This window comes from Chiloscyllium punctatum, chromosome 23, assembly GCF_047496795.1.
Source record: "Chiloscyllium punctatum isolate Juve2018m chromosome 23, sChiPun1.3, whole genome shotgun sequence".
Classification (NCBI taxonomy): domain Eukaryota; kingdom Metazoa; phylum Chordata; class Chondrichthyes; order Orectolobiformes; family Hemiscylliidae; genus Chiloscyllium; species Chiloscyllium punctatum.
The window spans coordinates 82781541-82803338 of NC_092761.1; the positions used below are offsets into that span (position 1 = coordinate 82781541).

Consider the following 21798-nt stretch of genomic DNA (forward strand, 5'->3'; position numbering starts at 1 on the left):
CAAAAGTAAAATTAATCAATTGTAACAATTCTGCTCCTTTAACAAAGTTATGTTGTCCTTGGCTTTTATTCCAGAGAGTTCACAAACCCAGAGACTCCAGGAGGTCTAGGTTTGAAAGATCTTAGGGCCAATTTGATCATCTCACATAGATGACATAGCTAATATCTCAGGAAAAAGGGTTTCAAGTGAAAAAAAAAACACTTGTACAATGAAAGGGGAGTTTTGGTTTGGCTGTTCACTGAGAGCAGTCAGTCAGTCATTGTGTTGATGCTGGACCCAATGAAGCAGGTCCCGGCTGATCCTCCCTCTTTCTGACATCTCTCCTGTAAGACCCTGTCTTTGATTTACCTTTTATGCCAAAGGGGGTTTGTGAGAATTGTTCCAGGTATTTGGAACAGCATTATTAAGTTGGGAAAATCTGTTGGGTTTTCATATTGGTTAAGTTTTTCTATATTCTGTTTTTTTTTTACTGTTCATTCAGTAATCTTGTGAATAAATTGTTTTGCTTAAAACTAAGTGTTTGGGCCAGCTTAATCACTTCTGGAATATCCACATTACACCTGCTTAACGCAACTAGAAAAGTTCGGGTCCGGGCTACTTTGTTGGAATGTTTTGAGGGAGTCTGGCTTGGTCCATAACACAACAAGCAGAACCACATAATTGAACATTTAGGAAGTTTCAATCGCCTGATGATATGGTTGTCTGCTAGTATAGAGTTTTAGCAACACTAAATAAAGACACATTTTGTCAAAGCTTTTATCTTGCACTCATCTGAACAATTCATAAGAATAGCAATGTTAGGGAAAAAATGGCACCTGTACTGTATGAGAAGAGTGTGCTGGTGAGTTGGCAATATACTAATCAAGGGGATGGAAAGTCTGTGTTAGACAAATATCCAGAATCTGCCAACACCTGACTGAATTAGTGAGTTTGGGTTTAACCTTTGCGATAATCTAGATGATCTCTGGAAGACATTTCTGAACATATATGTGTGAAAAGGTACAGTATACTGCATGCTACTTGTTCTATGCTTGGGACCCAAAGTAGAAGGTGAAACAATGGTGTTGAACAGCAAATTTTTTCCACATGCAGTACTGTGTAAGGGGCGGACCAATAATGGTTTGTATTGCAATATGACTGTAAGCAGCAAATATGATAAACCTTTAAATTATAATATACAAATTCCATCCTTCCACACCATCAGTACACAGGGACTTCTAACACTGGTGACTGGATGTTTTTAGGAGAACCCTAGCCAGATGCATCAGATTAATTGTTGCACACCTACCATCAACGCAACTGAGATTGGTTAGCTTAACAATCACTAGGAATCAAATTTGGAAGTTAGTTATGTACATAACCCGACAATGTAAAACATTCAGAGTTAAAATAGTTCTGCAGAATTCTGAAGGAGGCTTTTAACTTGTATTTTGTCTGGCCGATTGTCCAATACTATGACCTAAAGCATATATAAACATTCCTGAATTGTAGATTGTGCTAATACAAGTCAAATAAATATTATTTGGCTGCTTGAAACCCTTTGGCAGTATAGAATAAGTAGAAAAGCCGATTTATCACCAGTGGCACCTACATGTGGAGAACTTTCTGCATTTATAGGAACATTTATAGTTTGTAACTAACATAATGCAATTGTTACTAATTGACATGTTGCCACCCAAAATTCTTCTCTCCAAGATTAAAGTTTCTGTCAATTGTGGTAGTATGTTGAGATGATTTTGACAAATGTTTGGGTAGATCAGATTGAAAGTCGTACAGATGGATTGTTTTCACCAGGACATTGGCAACAGTGGGGTCCCATGCTGCTGCTGCTGCTGTTCACTATTTTTTAAAATCAAAGATAGAGATGTAAACACTTGGGTCATGACCTGCAAATTTACAGATGATTCTTAAGACCTTAGAGGGTCTTAGGGATGTAGCTGATGCCAGACTGCCTCAAGTAATTCTTGATGTTTTGGGGCATTGGTTAGTAACGGGTAAATGATGATTACTTTGGAAAAAAAATCAATGTTCTAAAGATGTTGGGTTGAGGAGGGGGAGGAGAATGCAAAGCATAAAATCATCCTGCTGATAAAAGTATCACAGAAGGTTGGAAAAGGAAGATTACGTGTTCTGTTACATGAATCTCTAATATTTAATGTGCAAAGCCATGATGTGATAACTAGAATGAATAGGGTGTTTGGGTGCAATTATAAAAATGTTGACTATAAATCAATCCACTATCTTGACCTTTTACAAGGTTTCACCATTTTGGAACACAGTGTTCAGTTTCTGTCCTTTCACATGGTAAGCAATATTGAGCTGAGAAGGACTATGGGCCATATTCCCTGTTAACGTATCTCAGTACCATCCAGGACTAACTGATGAAGATAGAGGTAGCATCAGCCAGAATGAAAAGTATACTATTTCACAATGATTAGTGGCAGGTCAGAAGATTGGACAGAATATATAAAACAACAAAGAATTACTAAAGGAAAATAGGAAGAAGTTAAAAGTATAAAAGACAGCTTTCTGGATGTGTAAAATCAGAGAGTAAGAATTCCTACCTCTATTTACAAAGGGAAAAAATAGGTAGAGTGAGTGTTGGTCCTCTATAGAGTATGTCTGGAGAATTACAAATAGAAAATACAGTATGGTGGCACGGTGGCTCAGTGGTTAGCACTGCTGCCTCACAGCACCAGTGTCCCAGGTTTGATTCCAGCCCCGGGCAACTGTCCGTGTGAAGTTTGCACATTCTCCCCGTGTCTGCGTGGATTTCCACCGGGTGCTCCGGTTTCCTCCCACAGTCCAAAGATGTGCAGGTTAGGTGGATTGGCCATGCTAAATTGCCCGTAGTGATAGGTGCATTAGTCAGAGGGGAAATGGGTCTGGGTGGGTTATTCTTCGGAGGGTCGGTGTGGACTTGTTGGGCCAAAGGGCCTGTTTCCACACCGCAGGGAATCTAATCTAATGGCAGATGAACTGAACAGATATTTTGCAAATATCTTCATTGTCAAGGATACAAATAACATCCCAGAAATTATTACAAATCAAAAGTTAAATGGGAGGGAGGACGGAACTTGAAACCAACAGGGCAGGGAACTGAGAAGATGATTAGAACAAAAGCCTGACAAGTCCCAAGCTCCTTATGGACTTCATCCTCAGGTCTTAAACGTAGTCACTGCTGAGCAAGTAGGTGCGCTGGCTTTACATTTTCAGAATTCCCTAAATTCTGGAAAGATCCCATCAGTTTTAAAAATAGTGAATGTCATTCCTCTATTCAGGAAAGGAGAGATACAGACAGTAGGAAACTACAGGACATTTAGCTTAACACCTGTTACAGGGGATATGCTGGAATCTATTATTAAAGAGGTTATAGCTGGCTATTTAGAAAATCTCAATGCAATCGAGCAGAATCAAGATCGTTCTTTTATGAAAGGGAAATCATGTTTCACTAACCTTTTAGAATTATTTGAGGAAGTAATAAGTAAAGTTGATAAAGGAAAACCTACAGATGTGGTGTACCTGAATTTATAGAAATTATTTGACAAGGTACCACAACATAGCTTACTACAGAAAACAATAGCACTTATTCTGGGGGTAGTATGTCAGCATAGAGAGAGGGCTGGTTAGCTAACAAGAAACAGAATAGCGGGTCTTATTCTGGTTGACAGAATGTAATGAGTGGTGCGCCACAGGGATCAGTGCCGTGGTCTTGTAGTGATTGGAAACATGGCTAGGTGGTTCTCATTGAATATGAGATCCTTGATTGGGATTGTTAACTTGGGCCAATTAGGGAGTGCTGGCTGACAGATATAAGCAGAGGATTTTTATTTCCCCCTCTAACACTATTTTGATTTAATCCCTGCCCTCCCCTTCAATGTTTGATCATGCAGCATTGCCCTCTAAGAAGGGCACCACTTGTCACTGGCCACCTGGTTGTTTTACTTTCTTCCTGGTGGTGGAGATTGAATAATAATAAAATAAAATAAGCTGGGGATTCTCCAACTCTATTTTGGTTTAATCCCTGCCCTCCCCTTCACTGTTTGATCACACAGCATTGCCCTTTGATGTGAAGGGCATCGCTTGTCACTGGCCACTCGGGTGTTTCCTTTCTTTCTGATGGTGGAAGATCAATGAAGATTTACACACTTGTTGTTTTTCACTGTGTCCAGCACCTGCACACACACGACATGGGTGCTGGGGAAAAGTAAGCACTACTGCTGTCAGTGTAGTGGAAAAAGGGGGAAAAAAATAAGCAGGAGTGTCAGAGGTTCTGTTCACTCTGAGAGCTGGCTCTGAGGAAGTTGGATCAGTGTCAAAAAAAGAAAAAAAAAGAGAAAAAAAGAAAAAAAAAAACAGGAGATTCAGAAGTTCTCCTAAGTCTAGGACCTGGCTTTGAGCTGGCTGATCAGAGCGCATGCAAATAAACAGTGACTTGGTGACAGGATACTATCCTTTGTACAGTTATTTCAGGCCTCAACTCTGAACAATCTATATGAATAACTTAGATGAATGGACCAATTACGCAGTTGCTAAATTTGCTGATGACACAATAATTGGTAGGAAAGTAAGTTGTGGAGAGCATATAAGCAGTCTGTAAACTAATTCTGGTCCCCTTATTTAGGGAAGGACATAATTACATGATAAAAAAGTTCAGAGCAAGTTCATTTGATTAATTCTTAGAATGGGAAGATTACCTTATGAAGGTAGGTTAGAAAGCATGTATCAAATGGAGTTTAGAACAATAAGAGTTCATCTTTATGAACCATGTAAGATGCTGAGGGGACACAGCAATTGACAGGATGTTTCCCCTTGTAGAGAGAATATAACCAGGGGACACAGTTTAAAAATAAAGCATCTCCCATTTAAGAAGAGATGAGGCTTTTTATTTCCCCTTCAAGGGTTGTGCACCTGTGAAATTCAGTTCCCCAGAGATTGGTGAAGGCAGGGTCATTGAATATTTTTAATGTTGAGTTAAATAGATTCTTGGCTTACAAGTCAATTTGAGGTTACAGGAGAGAAGAATTAGAATAGCCATGATCCTATCAAATACCAGAGCCGCTTCAAGGGGATGAGTGACCTACTCCTGAGCATATTCATTTTTGACAAATTGGATCTACAATTTAAACATGGCGGTGATAGAGTGTCAGCATCAGGCTTCTGTTCGTTTCCTGTCCATTTATCTTTTTCTTTGTTTTTCTGTTTTTCGTTTTCCTTTTCTATTTTCTACAGTTCTCTCTTACCTTTTTGTCCATGGAAAGCTTGGCTGTGGTGGAGCCGATGGCCACAGCGGCAGCAGCAAGTGTGGGTCCAGCGGCGGGAGATGGTGCTGGAACATGGCAAATTGGACGTTGGTGGGCCTAGCACAGGCCTTGAGACAGTGGCAGTGGCACCAGCACCGTTGGCGGTTCTGATGACAGTGCTGGTTCAAAGGGTTATATATTTGTGCATTGGTTCAGGAAGTTTGTGGGCTCCGATAATTTGAGTGATTCCAAGATGACGGCCGCATTGATGAGGTCCAGTGGTGGCGAGGCACGTGACTTGAGGTCATGCCATTGGCAATGGCGGCATGGCAGTTGCAGTGCTGGTGACACTGCAGCGTTGATGAGTCCACCACAGCTGGCGGTGCTGAGCCAAATCAATACTCATGATGGTCGTGGCAAGGGTGGTCTGGACATTTTTCTTTTCCTTTAACTTCTGCTCTTGTTCTTAATTCTAACAATTGAATTCTAACATGGCGCCAGAAAGTGGCGACTCTGTACACTTTTCACTCCTGTACTTAGGTACACGTGACAATAAAATCTAAGAGAATAATGTTCCTATACAAAAGCATCTTAGTAAAATGGACTAAGAGAATTAGGATTCTATCCCTTAAAGATATTCAGTCTTAGAAACCCCAAGCAGACCATGCCTTTGATGATGAGGGGAATAAGTTATGTCCTTGTTGATAGTTTAACCAAATAGATAAACGATGAAGGGTCACAGATCCATAACTTAAGGTCATTCCTCAGCTAGCTGTCAGAAGGCTGTTCCTTTCTGAGACAATAGTGGATCTCTGGAAAAGACTGATTGTTTAGAACAGGACAAGACTGGTGGAGGGTGATAGGCTGAATTCCTTCAGGTGAATCTGCTCCTGTCTCTAGCTGGACCACCTATCATCTAGATTTTAGATTGGGTGGCATGGTGGCTCAGTGGTTAGCACTGCTGCCTCACAGCACCCGGAGTCCTGGGTTCGATCCCTGCCTTGGGCGACTGTCTGTTTGGAGTTTGCACGTTCTCACTGCATCTGTGTGAGCTTCCTCCGGGTGCTCCGGTTTCCACCCACAAGCCAAAGATGTGTTAGCTAAGTGAATTGGTCATGCAAAATTGTTAGGTGCATTAGTCAGGGGTAAATATAAGATGGGGGGGTGGGTTGCTCTTTGGAGGGTTGGTGTGCACTTCTTGGGCCAAAGGCCTAATTCCATACTGGACGGTATCTAATCTAATTTCATGAACAAAGAAGGTTAGAATTATCAGGACCAGAATAATCAGCTGATCCAATTTTGCTTCCAATGGGTGTTGATCCAGGAGTTTCAGGTTTTAGTGGATTGGCAGAGGGGATCTTTACATATTATCCTCATGCTTTTACTTGGCTTTGTCCCTGTCCCAGGAGGTTGCGTGGTTTTGGGTGATGTATTTTTGAGATATCACAATTATTTGGGACAGGCTATGAAACTGAGGATTGTTAATTGAATTAACAAATGGACCATCACAAGCAACAGAAAGAAAAGGATTCAGCACCCCAGACAAAGGGGAAACAAATGTTTTGTCAAAATTGCAATCTGAAATGGAAGATATATCATGAAGACCAATGGAAGCTGTTTCCCCTCTGTAAACGAGGTGACATGGTAGCGCAGCTTGCAAATAAGTGTTGAACACTGGTGAAGCACGTCATCATTCTAAGTTTGATTTAGACCATATGTAAAAACAAAATTGGTCAACATAGCTTGAGAAGAAGATAACCTGGAAAATAGAACACGCACATCCTGATCCTGATGATATTTTTTTCCTACAACAGACAGCATGTTCTGTAACTTTCTTCAGAACTACTTTAACTCTTACCTTTTCTTTTTCCCTTGAGCTGCTGCTTAAAACCCTTCCGTTTGCCCAAGCATTTGGTCAGCTTTTCTAATATCACCTTTGACTCGATTTAACAGTTTGTTTGACTTTGCCCCTTTGAAGCTGCTTGGGAGATCTTGCTACATTAAAGTTGCAGATGGAAATTGTTGGTAGATGGTCGGCTTCTTGCATAGGTTCATAGCAGGAAGCGAAAGGTCACCACTATCATGTAAAGCTTAGAATATAGTTTGGTAACTTAAAGAACTATATGATATTAAAGTCATTAGAAGGCCCTTTAAATGTACAAACATTCAGTTCTGAAAGTAATTCAGCAGGCTTGGAGAAATTTGAATCAAATGCAAACATGATCACTCACAACTTCATTCACTCATGCCAAAATACACCAACAGTGTTGGCATTGGATAATATTAGTATTCCAGCCACTGGCACTTGTCTAAAGAATTTATTGTAACAATATCAAAATTATCAATTCATGAACCTTCAACATTGATAGTTTGAAATATGAAGAATGAAGTTTAAATAATAACACCACTTGCTTCGATAAAACTTCCTTTCACAAACAAAGAAGTACTATACCTAACCTTTTATGACCCAGTATCATTTCCTGACTATAAGTGGTTTAGGATTCTGTCAGATTTTTATATAATGTTGGCCATGGTTGGTGAAAAGCAATTAGAATTGACTAATAAGGTACAATATTGTTTTTCCTCAAAATGTGTCCTTTTATTTTTGATCCTGTGATACTTTAACTTGTTTTGTAACTAATTATGAATCCAATATAATGATGTCACTAGGTATCTGACAAAGGAGCAGTGCTCCAAAAGTTTGTACTTTCAAATATACTTGTTGGACTATATCCCATTGTGTGATTTTTAACTTCACCTAATCTAAGGCAAGCCCTGCTTTTGAGACTGTCCCGAATTCAGCCTTATTGTCCCCATCCTTGTTGGCCATGGTCTCAGGTTGAACCACATTATTTGTATCTGACTAAAGCTTCCAACTTCCTGTACATCCAATCACCACAGTCGATGACTTCCATTTTATCTCTGCTGGACTTCAGCCCATCTACTGCTCAAACCTAGACCTTTTTATTTTTAACTTTCAGAGGCAGCTATGCTAATTTTGTTGCGATCCCCCCATTACCCCCTTTAAGCTTTTTTCATTGCAAAAAACACTTTATACATAAACATGTTGTTATCTGTAACTACATACAAAACAGTTCTCATTCTGTGCTGTACAATTTTTCCAATGGGGATAAAGAAACACAAATGGTTTGGAATTTCACATCCCACAGAATGAGCATGTACTTGCAAGTAACAAGGGTAATCTTACCCCTGCAGGAAGAAAATATTTACATTTTGATGGAACAAGGGAATCTGACAACTGAACAGACTCCTGTCAGACAGTGGTCTTTCCCCATTCTCCCTTGCTAACAGTTGCCCCAAGTGTCCCTCATCATGGAATCCTGGATCTCGGAATCTGACCATCTCCAACACTCAGTGGAGGTCAACTCTTTACATTGTCACAGCAACGTCCATCCACAAGATACCTTAGTTGTCCAAATCCATTCAAAATTCTGCTGGCTGCATTCTAACGTGTGCTGAGACCCATTCATCAATCACCTTTACATTTGCTGAACTATATTGGAATCCAATCCATTAAATCCTTAATTGAAATTTTATGGTATTCATATTCAAATCCATCATCGACTTTTGTTCTTTTCTACCTCTGTAATTAACTTCGGTCTTCGATTTCTGCATTCCTCCAATTCTGACTACTTGTTAACTTCCTCCTTAGACCCCACCCACCTTACACTGCCACTTTAAAACGGTCCTTTAAACACAATTTCAAGTTTTTCGTCACCTCTTCTAACATCATTTTATTTGAATCAGTCTCAAACTCTGATTGCACTTTTCAGAAGCACCTTGGGAAATTTTACTTATCTGGAAGGCTGTCTGAATTGCTATTGGTGCAATCTGCTACTTACACTCTTAAATAGCCTTCTCAATTAAACAGGGGTGTCCGATTGCTAAATATTCTTAATGCATTCACACTTGTTTTCAAATCCCCTTAGTGTGTTTGCTAAATTTCTGTAAAATTAATTGCTAACCGAGCACGTTGATTGTTTATTTTAAGTCAAGCTAGCAAAAGAACTTTGTCAGCGACGATTATAGGAAATGAGTGCAGATGATTCTGAGAAATAATAAACCACCAACCATATATGGTACAGGATCCCCTTACGAAATAGGAAATAGGCGGGGTTAATACTTGAATTGGCGTTGTGGTGCACCCGAAGATCAATATCAAAGGTGCCGACTCACGGAAGAAAAGGTGTGTGCACAATGTAGTAGTCGGAATGATCCATTCCACCACGTTCGGTCACGATCGGAATTATCCACTTTCAAGAAACAATCAATACTCTTGTGATTCATGGGTTCAATGGAAAATAATGGTCAATCACCTCCAGTGGCAATTGTCACATATCGACTGAAGGACAAGCAGGTAGCAAAAGTAACGAAAGTAACTGTTTCCAACCTCAACTGATAGTATTGTGTGTACGATTGTTGTGAGTCATTTGCTCTGATCACGTTTGCTCTTTCTAGGTGCTTTGTGTTTTTATGTGTGTAGGCATGGAGCAATGACAATGAGAATTCCAATACATTCATTTATACCAAACGATATTACAATCTCTTTCTAATGCTTTTAGCCCACTGAGTGACATTTCTGTATTTCATTGTGGTTAACTTATAGGTAAAAGGTGTGGCATGCATTTCCTTGCTTTATGTCTTTGCTGAGAGTTGTATTTTCCTTTTCTTATATTGAGTAAGTGAATAGAATATAACAAGACAGAATTGTAACAGAAGCAGTTTCTTTTTACTATTACTTATTGACAGGATCAAAGTATTATGACAAGATCTGAATTTATTGTCTATCTCTAATTTATTTGAGAAGGTGATGAGATGACATCTTGCACCACTGTGATTTGCCAACAAAATGGCTTACTACATCATTTCAGAAGGATGTTCAGAAACAACCACATTGCTGTGGGTCTGGAATCACATATGGACCCAGACTGGTTAAGTATGGCTGATTTGCTTCAACTATGAACATTTTGAGAATTAATTTGATTATTACAATAATTCGGTAGTTTCACCATGATGTTTGCCAACTTTTCATTCCAGGCATTTTTTTAATATAACTGAAAATTAAATTCCCCCATTGCTGTGATAGGTTTTAAACTAATGTTTTTGCATTATTAATCCCGGTCCAATAGTAAAAGCCACTGTGCTATCAGTCAATGGGATGTGCACCTGGTGTAAACAACTAAGCAATCAGTAATATTGGTATCACAGAAGAAATTAAAGAGAATACTGAGTTAACAATGGAAACCCATTAGGGCTCATTTACATGATGGGGCTAACTAAAAGTAATTTGCATTGAGTACATAGGTTTCTCATTGCTGATCATGTCTTTCAATAATCCCCATATTATTTCATTGTGCAGTTAATTTGTTCTATTTCAGTCTTTCTGTTGTATATATCTAAACACCACTTGCTTGCAACATAGGTGATTGCGGTGTAAGCAAGCAATTAAAAATCTGTGTATCTCCTCTTTAAATTGGCTCAATGTCCCAGCACCCACTGTTCTCTGGGATAGTGAACTCCATACCCTCATGACCCTTTGAGAGCAGTAATTTCTCCTCATCTGTTTTCATTCCAGATATCATTTATGTTATACATGATTTGATTCAGAGTTTCCATATCATCTATATTATCTAACCAATTTTATTAAGAATAGATTGTTCAACTTACTCCAAGTCTTATATGTAATTGACCCTCCATCCCTTCACAGCACAGGTTCATACAAACAGACAAAAAAGAGGGTCAAGAGGGCTGTTTGCACCCTTGTGTTTGCTCCATCATTCATTAAGATCTGTTTATGTTTCAAGTAACTTCATGATAGCTTTTGATTCCCTTTCCTGACAAAACTCTCCCGCCTGTCCCTTAAAATATTCACTGAGCTTTCCTCCATCACCTTGTGAGACGAAGACTTCCAAACTCATAGAACCCCTCAGAGGAAAGAAAATTGTCTCATTTTGTTCCTAAACAAAGTGTCCACCAATTCTGGACTGAGTCACAAGAGGAAATATCCTTTCTGCATCCACCTTGTCAATATCATTCAGGATCTTTACGCACTTCAATCAAACGACTCTTAACTCTTTCAAATCTCATGGATGTGCTAATTAATGCTTTTTTTTGATTGGTATAGTCTTTGGTTCTTGCAGCATCTTTAGTTCTCTGTCAAACATCTTTTATTCGTGTTCTCCCAAGAGTGGACAGATTTGAATTATAATATTGAAAAACATAAAGCACAGGCTGGTCAGTAACCCTAAGGCAAGGTGAAGGTTTTTGTTTTGGCTCATCATCCCAGGATACCAACCCAGGCATGTTCCCCTTCCCTACTTGTGCCTGTTAATAACATGCAAGTTGAGTTATTCTTTGATTGTCGCTAGAAACCATTCGAAGTGTCCAACCACAGTAAACAGCTCTTAGTAATTTATAAGATTGTTTTGTCATGTTCTGCAGGAACATTCAGTTAAACAAGCTAAGTCATTTTGATCTCTATCATTCTCTAACATTTGAGGAGCATAACACTGTAGATATAGAAATGTGCTTTCACTTCCAGGTATTGCAATTCATTGGAAAGTGGGAGAATTGCGAGGTGGTCAGAATTGGTTACGCAGAGGAGTCGAGATTGCTCCAGTTGACATTCACTGAAATGACATGTTGTTGAAGAATTTGCCATCATCTACATCATCAATGCTACCTTTCTCTACATGCTGAAGGTTCTCCTCAAAGTGTTGCTCCTCCCCTGGTAAAACCGTTACAGTGGACAACAAACCCACTATCCTGTGGGGTATTCTTTGTGGGGTGAATGGGATATCTTTGTGGCACCACCAGTCCAGTGCAAGTCAACAGAACCTTTTTGCTTAAGGACCAAATGGTCTGTTTGAAGAGATCTGTGCTTGAGGAATGAATCTGATGCCAGCGTAATTTGGCCAGTGAGTGTGGGATCCAGAGGGTAGTAAAATGAGCAAGTCCCTGATCCCAAACTGACAGATTCTGGACTCCCTGCGCAAGGTCAAAGAATTGGAATTCTTTGGCAAAAAATAAAAGCTGTCATGGGTATTGGGCTGCAATTATCACACACCCATTGCACATGGCTACAGTGATGAATTTACCATTCATGCAGGCATTAGGATTGTGACAAGAAGACTAGTTTGTGTCATGAATTGAGTCAATGATGTCTTGGATTTTGAGTAGGTCTACAGTCTTGTGAATCCCAGAGGCCTCTTCTGCTACTTTTCATTGTAGAGAGGAAGCAGATATGACCTGCATGGTGCAAGCTTTTAATGAATTTGCTGATGTTTCCTAAGGCAGCCTGCAAGGAACTAAAAGCTAAAAACCTGTAACCTTCATTGCGATGGGAAATGCGACATTGGTCTTTGGATGCACGTGCTGTAGGAGATGACGCAATTCTGCAATAATCCCCCTGAGAGTTGTAACCTTGTTATGCATTGTCCTCTGAGAAATGTAGATTATATTTTTTGGGTTTAAAAACACTCGAAGGATAAAGGTACCTATGAAATCTTTTTTTCTGTTTGTTTTCCTTGCAACAGCAGATTTTAATGCTCCTTGCTCCTCAACCACCACTTTTTCCTCTCTCCACAGCATAATTTTGAAAAGGAACCTCCTGAAGAAAAGTGCCCATTGCCAGTTAATAACTGAGAATGTTGTACAAATCTACGTAGCTAAAAGTTAATTGAGAACAAAAGGACTTCAGAACTTTTGCAGCTTATGATTAATGTGCAGGTTGACTGACTATCAATAACAAGAAAAGTGGTAATGAAAAGACAAAATTGTAATACAGCAGATGTTGGAAATCTGGAATAAGAATAAAAATAAATGGAGAATCTCAGCATGTCTGGCAGCATCTATGGAGAAAGAAACATAGTTAATATTTCAACTCCAACAGGACGCTTCTTCAGAGTTTGGTTCTGAAAAGAACCAAAATTCTCTTCTGATTAGCATTCATTTTTATGGTATTTGTAGGTTTGAGCTCATCCAAAGTTCTGCTATCTGTAACCTAACTTGCATCAAATTCTATTCATGTCTACATTGGTTCCAGGCTGGAAACGCCTCAAGTTTTATAATTGTCAAGCATGTTTACATGGCTTTGCCACTCATCTGCACCTTCTCCAGCACCATTATCCTCTGACATCTTTAACTCTATCCTTCTGTACACCTTCGATTTTCTACCATTGACAGTTGTACCTTGGTTTTGAGATTAGGAAATTCTTCCACAAACATTTCAGTTTTTATAGCTCTTGCTCCCCTTCTGGAAGTTGATTTTGTTAATTTTACATTGGTATCCAAGATTTTGGTTGCCTGATCTTATATCTCCTTTGCTGTCAGTTCTTATTTCGTAAAGATGTTGTGAATTACTTTGGGATGTTTTATAAGTAAAATATGTTGTATAAATGCCAATTATGATTGTTGACTAGATTCTAAAACCAGGTAGGACCCTCAGTTATCTATCTTATTTAGATTCCTGCATGTTTTTGACATGGCTTTTGAAAACCTACAAAGTAGAACGCTGGCAGAAAATCTAGAAAGACCTCTTGGCAAACTTCATTGAGAAGGTTTGAAGTCAAAAGATGAACATTACATCACCGCTCCCACCCCCCCCGCCGTGTGTTAAATTTAATTGAATTACAACCAAAATAAACCTAACATTAGCTTATAGAGCAGAACTTTCTGTACATGTACCTTGTTGCTCGGAGGAATATGGCAAGATAGTTGACCTGAGTTGCAAAATCAGTGTAAGGCACCACAAAACCCTAGGGTGGATTCACATCCGATATGGTTTAAATCTGATTTTAAGCAGAAACCTCTATGACTGGTGTGTGTCTTAGATCCTGAACTCAGGACTAATTCTCAAACTTAGCAGATAGTATCTGCCTGTTCTGTGGAGTACCACTCTGTCGTGTTTCAGTGCCAGGAGAAATCCCGATGGTCAATTTAAGCAGCTTTTACACTGCCTCTATGCTAACATCGCAGTTAAGTTATTTTTTCACCCTTAGAGTGTGAATTACAACAAACTCTTGCAGTAAGTCATCCCTCCTCTTTCACAAGAGCCAGACTAGAATGTGGAAAATCACAAATGTGTGCCAAAATTTCTTGTAAATATATCAGTAACACGTTATGCAACAGACAAAAAGATTTGATCCAATTAGACTTTTGATAAGGACATTTTCACATAGAAAGCTCATAGTGATGTGGGATCCGAGGAAATTTGGCAAATTGCCTCCAGAATTGGCTGAATGGCAGGAAGCAAAAGGTGATGGTCAAGGGGGATACTTGTGACTGGAAGCTTGTGTTGATTGATCCCTTGGGACCCCAATGTTGAGGCTCTTGCAGTTTGTGGTTATATATAAATGATATATAGACTTGAATGTAGGAATATTATTCAGTGAGTTTGCGACAGCTACAAAAATTGTTGGAATGGTAAATAGTGAGGTGGATAGCCTTAGATTACAGGTAGATATAAACAGGCTGGTTAGAAGGCTGATCAGTGGTAAATGGGATTCAATTTGGATAAGTGTGAGGTAATATATTTGGATTGGATAAACAAGGCAAGGGAGTACATGGTAAATAGTTAGACCCTGGGAAGTACCAAGAATCAGAGGAGACCTTAAAGCAAAGGGACAGAAAGAAAGTGGTTATATAAAGATATGGGATATTTGTCTTTATTTGCTGAGGCATAGATTTAAGAACAGGGAGGTGATGCTTGAACGTATGAAATGCTGGTTAGGCCATAGCTAGAGTGTTGTGTGCAGTGCTGGAATCCACATTATAGGAGAGGTGTGATTGCATTGGAGAGGGGGCAGAGGAGAATTACCAGGGTATTGCCTTGGCTGGAGACTTTTATTCATAAGGAAAGGAGACAAGGGTTGATTTCCTGGGAATAGTGGAGATGGAAGTGGGGGGGGGAGGGGCATGACTAAAATGTATAAAACTGAGGAGCATGGACAATGTAGATGAGAAAACTTGCCCTTTGGTTGAGTGATCAATGACCAGGAGGCATGGATTTAAAGCAGGAGGTTTACAGGGGTTGCAAAGCAAAGGTATTTTTTCAACTAGCAGGGTGTTGGAATTTGGAACTCACTGCCTGTGAGCATGGTACAAGCAGAAACCCTCATAATATTTATGAAGTATTTAGATGTGTACTTGCAATGCCAAGGCATGCAAGGCTACAGGCCAAGTGCTAGAAAATGTTCTTCGAATAGTTAGGTCATTGTTTTGACTGGGGCAAACGTGATAGGCCCAAGGGCATCATTTTTGGTGCTGTCAAGCTCTATGACTCTAAATACCCGATGAAGAGAAAGGTAAATCAAAGTTAACTTCTGAATCTGCAACAAACATTCTTCCACTGCAACTAAGCAGATACATAACAGCAAATTTTGTTGAGTTTTTTAGAAAATGAAACATTACCAAAACTAAAATTCAAAAACTCTGACAGATATGAAACCTCATTTGTTTTCATCAGTGTATTGAGCTTTGAAAGCCACTTCCCTCAAAACTACCCCGCCCCCACTTCAATATAATAGAATGAGCTCTTGATCTGGATGAAAAGAGGAAGGGCTGAGAGATGAGTAAACAGAACGAAGCATCAGCAATGCAGGTGGCTTAAATTGATCTCCCCAGGGGACAAGATTATGTGCAGAATCAGGCATGTTTAACCGTAATTATGACCACTGGAATGTGCAAAGAAACCAAACTCAAATTGCACACTGTTACAATATATCAGTTTAGCAAGTCAGAGTTATGTGGGCAAAATAATTAAAACCATGTTACCAGTTAATCTAAATAAACTGCATTTGCTTCTCACTGTGCTGTTGGTTGGAATTGTATTTTGTCTTCATGCTCTCTCTTGACTTCATTTCCCACATGGTGCTTTCTTTAAGAACTATAGACAGTGTCAATGGACACCAGAAAGATTTTTTTGAATGCAAACATAAAATTTAAAAAAACCTGGGATTCTCCAAAAAAAGCTTTTTATCGCTGCTTTTTGGTTTCATGGTTAAAACAGAATCTCTCAAAAAAACCTGCCAATGCATTACTAATCTTGATGCATTGAAATTCCTATAAACCCAGTTTCCATTTATGACTGAGTCCCACATGGTCATGAGTCTTTCTGTCACCTCAGAATCTAGGGCCCCTCTGTAAATTTTAAGTTTTCACTTCTGTTCATTGTTGCTTTGAAGTTTAAACTTGAGTCAACGTGGACTCTTATTTTCCTTTTCCTGTTGTGCCTGAATGTAAATCCAGCCAATAGATAGATTCTTGCACAGTCCTAAATGTCTGTCAAAAGGAACTGGATGGGAAATGTCCTAACACAGAAAATGTTGTGGAGAAATAAAGGGGTAGAGATACTAATTTGACAGCTCGTTCTGAAAATTGGCACAAGCACTTCAGGCTGATTGGACCCCTTTCTGCTTTATGATTCTATCCCACATCTCAAAAGGAGTTAATTTAAAGCATAAGAAAGTTTGGATTTTCTTTCAGTAATTGAGAGAATTCACTGAGTATGAGGAACTTCACTTACACTTTTGGGCTATATACCACCTAATAAACAGTGCTATAATAGCAGAAGAGAAGACACAAAGTGCAATCATCCAGTTACTGTCTGGTTGACTAAGTTGTGGTGGTGCATTAAAACGGATCAAGATTTATTAGTTACTACAGCCAAGCACTGATCAGAATAGGGCTCTGATTCTATGAAATATTTTGTCATCACCAATTTCTTAGACAGGTTTGGAAATTTAGAATTAGGCTTTAATAGCTGTTGTACGTTAGCTATTTCTGAGATGTAGCTCCCAAGCCCATCGACATTCATAAACTACTGTAAAACATCTTTCTTACATTTGAGTTCCAACAACATCTCAGAGCCAGATAACAGGTAGAGCAGCACATCTGCTCAGGGCTTGTAAGTAAAAGGGAGGAAGTACACATGTAGTTCCCAATTTCTGCTGTAGCATGAAGGTCCATGGTATTTCCTTGAACATTCCAATAACACGACCTTCCCAGCCAGTGTACAACGTGTTTCACTATCACTTAAAATATTAATAACTAAGTTTTTATGTAGATTATATTCTGACATACATGGAAGCATTACTCCCTCTGAAGATGGTCACATAATTACTTTGTTATAGATTAAATCAGATTTATACTTTAACATTTATAGAAAAATTAAGATCAAATCCATATGACTGTTGGGGCTATGGCATTGCAACTTGATATCTCCCAATGGCAGAATAAGTAAATGAAACAGCCACAAAAATGATCCAAACAACTTAACTACCACACAAAAAGTGTAAATATTTTTAATTTTGTGATCCAATCTTTAGCAGTTAATGGTTATAAACAATTGCAGCAGTGCTGTCAGGGTTTATGATACTTGAACTGGGATTACTGCCTTGTGATTTGACATTGTCCATCATTATTTGAAAAATATTTGGTGCTTCATTTTCAGTATTTTACATTAAATATGCAATTAAGTCACTGGCCCTTCCCCTGGGGTGACTGTCAAAGGTTTTCCCAACCTGCTGCTCTAACTTCTACACAAACCGTGTTCATGCAAATAAACAGATTGTGTCAGAAAAGCCTGAAGAGCCCTGAGAGTGGTCACTTTACTCTTGTATGTACTTATGACATGACAACAAGTGCTCCCTTTCGAGGTCTACTTTGCTGAATATTTATGGGCAGTTTTGGGATCAAGGCTGTGGTATCTTAATTTAAAAGCTAATGTCCCTGACAAAGAAAGAGCATGAATTAAGTATGTTGCGAGGGCGGTAGCGATGAAGTTCCAAACTACAAATTTGAATTTTGATTCTGAACTAAAACTTCTCAAACTTATTGTTCAAACTGAGCAGTGAAATTGTTTAATCATTCAAGTAAGTTCATCAGCAATATGAGACATTATCTTGAGTAAAGTTACTCACTGCCATTACTTGACATGTTGGAGAAAATCTCAATGGATGGGTAACTGGCCAACAGTGTGAGGGTATCCTGGCTGCATAGAAACGGGCCTACGTTGATATTGATCCTGATATAGACAGAGCATCTTGATCCTAATAGGATTTGTAACATGTCATGTGCTAATATGATGTGGATTTGAGGTCACCGTTTCTCAAAAGGTGAGTTTCTGATCTGGGCTAAAGCATCAAGAGGAACTGATATTCTTCTCAAGAAAGAGGAAAGAGATGTTGAAGAGAAAATCACTCGCTTTCTCCTTCCAATGCTCCCCTGAAGAACCATTTCATGATGTGAGAGGAGTCAGAAAGAAAGCTCACAAGGAATTAAATCAAGGCGGAGTTGGATATACATTTGACTGACAATGGAGTCAAGGGTTATAGGTGCGTGCAGGAAAGTGACATCAAGGCCATGACCCGATCAGTCCTGATCGAAGAGAGTGGTGGAGCAAATCAAGGAACCAAGTGGCCTACTTGTGTTTCTATTTCTTTTTCTTAATAAAAAGTGATCTTTTTTCATGTAAAACTTGTTTTCCTATTGGTAAATCCAATTGATCACATTAACAAAAGTCCTTATGCACATAACCCTGTAGTTTGACCAGATTCTGTAAAGCAGCATTTTGAAAGTTGGGTCATTCCTCTTGAAATTGAACAAATATTTTGCAGCAGTCAGATAATTGGGGGCCTGCAGATTAGGGCAGTATCTAAACATTGAACTTCCACTTCAGTGCCAGTACTAAGTCAAATTCATCTAATGTTTGTAAACTATTCATATTAAATTGAATTAGAAATTAACGTACCCCAGATCCCACAATGAAAATCTGTATCAATAGCTACCTGTTTTGCTATCTGAACGTTTTATTTTCCAATGCGCACATTCTATCTTTGGAAAATAATGTTAGGCAGATTGGAAATAGAGATGAATGGAAAGCCACAGCGTTACATCTGCTAATGCCATTTGATCACCATATGAAAGACTGGAGTTGACTCTAAGTACACCTTGGTAATCAAGGCGAAAAACATAACATTAACACTACACAATGGAACCCTATGAGCTAATAAATATAGGCTTTGTTCATTTGTTTAACCAAACGTCATTGAAAAGTGGTAGCCATTTCACTGGACAATTTTTGTGTAACATGGTATTTATTTTTACTGTTCCTTTTAATGTCTACAGGTATCTGTAGAAGTCAATAAAAGATATAAGACCTCACCAGATGGTTGGTTTTTAACTTATTTTGCTAGCAAACTATTTCAAGTATTAGATGATTTGGTTCTCTATGCAAAAGGCTGAAAGAAATCAACACGCAATAAGAAGATTATTCAACCTTTTTAGTTTTTTTTAGATTATGCCTGGAATAGTACAGAAATGGTATTAAACTCTGTTAATCAATAAGGTAAAATTTTAATTGAAGGAACATGTATGAAGTTTGGAATCGCATTTTTTCTTTCACCAACTTCTACTCGAAGTGAAAAACAGCCTACTAGAGAAAATCAGTTTCTACACTTTTGCATACACATTGGAAATCATTGAGATACTTGATGAGCACCCTAGCAAAATAAGACACCCACTCAAAGTAAAGGTTTCCTCAAATTCAAGCCCACTTTTTCTTGATTTTATTTAAAAGTAAAAATATCCTTTCCCTCAGCTATCTATCCTAAATAGGATAGTGAAATTCTCCACACTGTTTTGCTGAGTTTATCACAGATGGCTCCCAACTCAGCATAAATTCTTAACTTACCAAAGCCTGACTAAGCAAATGCGTAATGTGGTAACTTAAACTCTGCCTGTGTCAAGCATGAAACTAAATGGATGGGCACTTTGTAAATGGCATTGTTAATGAATGGTCTTCCTAAAACTGTTGAGATAGAAAACTTTATTCATTGTATGATTAATTATATGCAGAATATAACAAAAATTACTATCAGGATATGGTGGTGCTATTCCACCATTCAAAACAATTAACTATTCAAAGCCTGGAAAATATCACTGTGTGATGTTAATCTCTAGAAACTTGTCACACCCATCTAAAAATACTTTGTATGCAATTTTACCAGCAATGTTAGCCATATTAAAATGGAAAAATCATTGTCTCTGTCATCTCACACAAACGCAACTAGGTGTCCATAAATTAATATTCATTTCAAGGCTTGCTGATGAGACTGTAACCTGGTGGGTTGTAAACTCCGTAGAATATGAATTTAAACAATATTTGCTATAATACAATTCACAAATAATAGAAACACGCAGGTCACCAGAACGCGAAGGAAAGGTAAATTGCAATTTTGTGTAGAAGTCTACGTCAGTACTGGAGTGCTATAAAGGGACATTCCTTCCTGATTTTTCCTGACCTTAAGATCTTTGAACCTTTGAACTTTGATCTTAAGATCTTTAGGCTGCTCAGTAACCTGCTAGCTGGATTCAGTATATACAGATATTTCCTCTCATCTTTTTAATTTCTAACAGAAATTCTTAATATCTATAGATATTAAGTACCCAGGTCAATTCCATTTATTTGTGCCCCTATTAAAAGGATCCAATAGTAATTTCCACAAAATATTTCAGCAAAGAGTTGATATCTGTTCTTTAAAATTAATTTCATACCATTAAGCACTTGTCTTTTAATATATTGTCTAATTTAATATTGGACAATAAATGTTCAAAGCTTTTATATTTATTTCTAATCTCAAAGAGTGATGTTCAAGTCACTGATGCAATTTTGAATAAAAATATATAACATGGTAAAGTGTTTGCATAAATAAGACAATTAATTACTTAATATATTTTATATATATACACAGTTTGTATAAAATCAAATACATCCATAATTTCTTAATTTATTTGTCATATATCACAGTACCAGCTCTTTACAAGTGGACCTGTTTAAATATGGCATGTATGAAATATATACATTAATAAAATCTGATTGTAAATTGCTCTGAAATTTAAAGGAAATAAAATTGTACTTACTTTTTTGCCAGTGCATTTTTTGTGACATATTGTAATCTCTTTCGCGTCTTTCTGATGCAGACAGAGTTGACATTGCTCAGTTCTTACAAAGTGCTTCAGTGGAACATGTGTGTACACAAACTAGTGAAATGCAACATTGCAGAGAAGTAAGACTTAAAGTCCCACTCTACGTCTGATGTCATCATTTACGCTCCCAATCTCTCCTCTTGTGGCCGCATTTTTAAAATATTTTCCTCAGCGCCATGTAACCACAAAAAGAAGCTGCTGAGTGGCACTTGTCATTCGCAGTGGGTTCTGGAAGATATTATGGAGAAAGATGAATCTTTATGCCATGGGTTTAATGACTACCCCATGCTTGAAACTGAAGGTTGTTTCTCAAAAGTCTTTTTTTTTCGCAAATTCGGCAGGCGAATGTAAGCCTACTGGCAGCACGTTAGGTACGTACTAAAAGGAAACACCTGCCAAGTCTTTCTGAATTAGTACATCCTGTTCTAAAGTTATTTTCCTGCCCTTTACTTGGAAAAAAGGGACCGAGTGTATGCCGTACAATATAAAAATGTGGATCTCACTATTGATTGGAAAACACTGTCATATTTTGTTATCCTACATATGT

General features: G+C 38.3%; 1 protein-coding gene and 1 long non-coding RNA gene across 2 annotated transcripts in view; one reads left to right on the forward strand and one right to left on the reverse strand.

Moving 5' to 3' along the window:
- LOC140494188 (NF-kappa-B inhibitor delta-like) overlaps positions 1-21295 on the reverse strand; it is a 131028-nt gene extending 109733 nt beyond the window's left edge. Inside the window, exon 1 of the mRNA XM_072593305.1 lies at positions 21186-21295. Within this exon, the coding sequence (XP_072449406.1) occupies positions 21186-21258 (73 nt within the window). The 5' untranslated portion in view covers positions 21259-21295. The remainder of the gene's footprint in view (positions 1-21185) is intronic.
- LOC140494002 (uncharacterized) lies at positions 9442-13121 on the forward strand. Its single transcript, XR_011963828.1, has 3 exons — positions 9442-9621; positions 10072-10200; positions 11806-13121. It is a non-coding gene; the product is annotated as an uncharacterized lncRNA (long non-coding RNA).
- Positions 21296-21798: the final 503 nt, after the last annotated feature.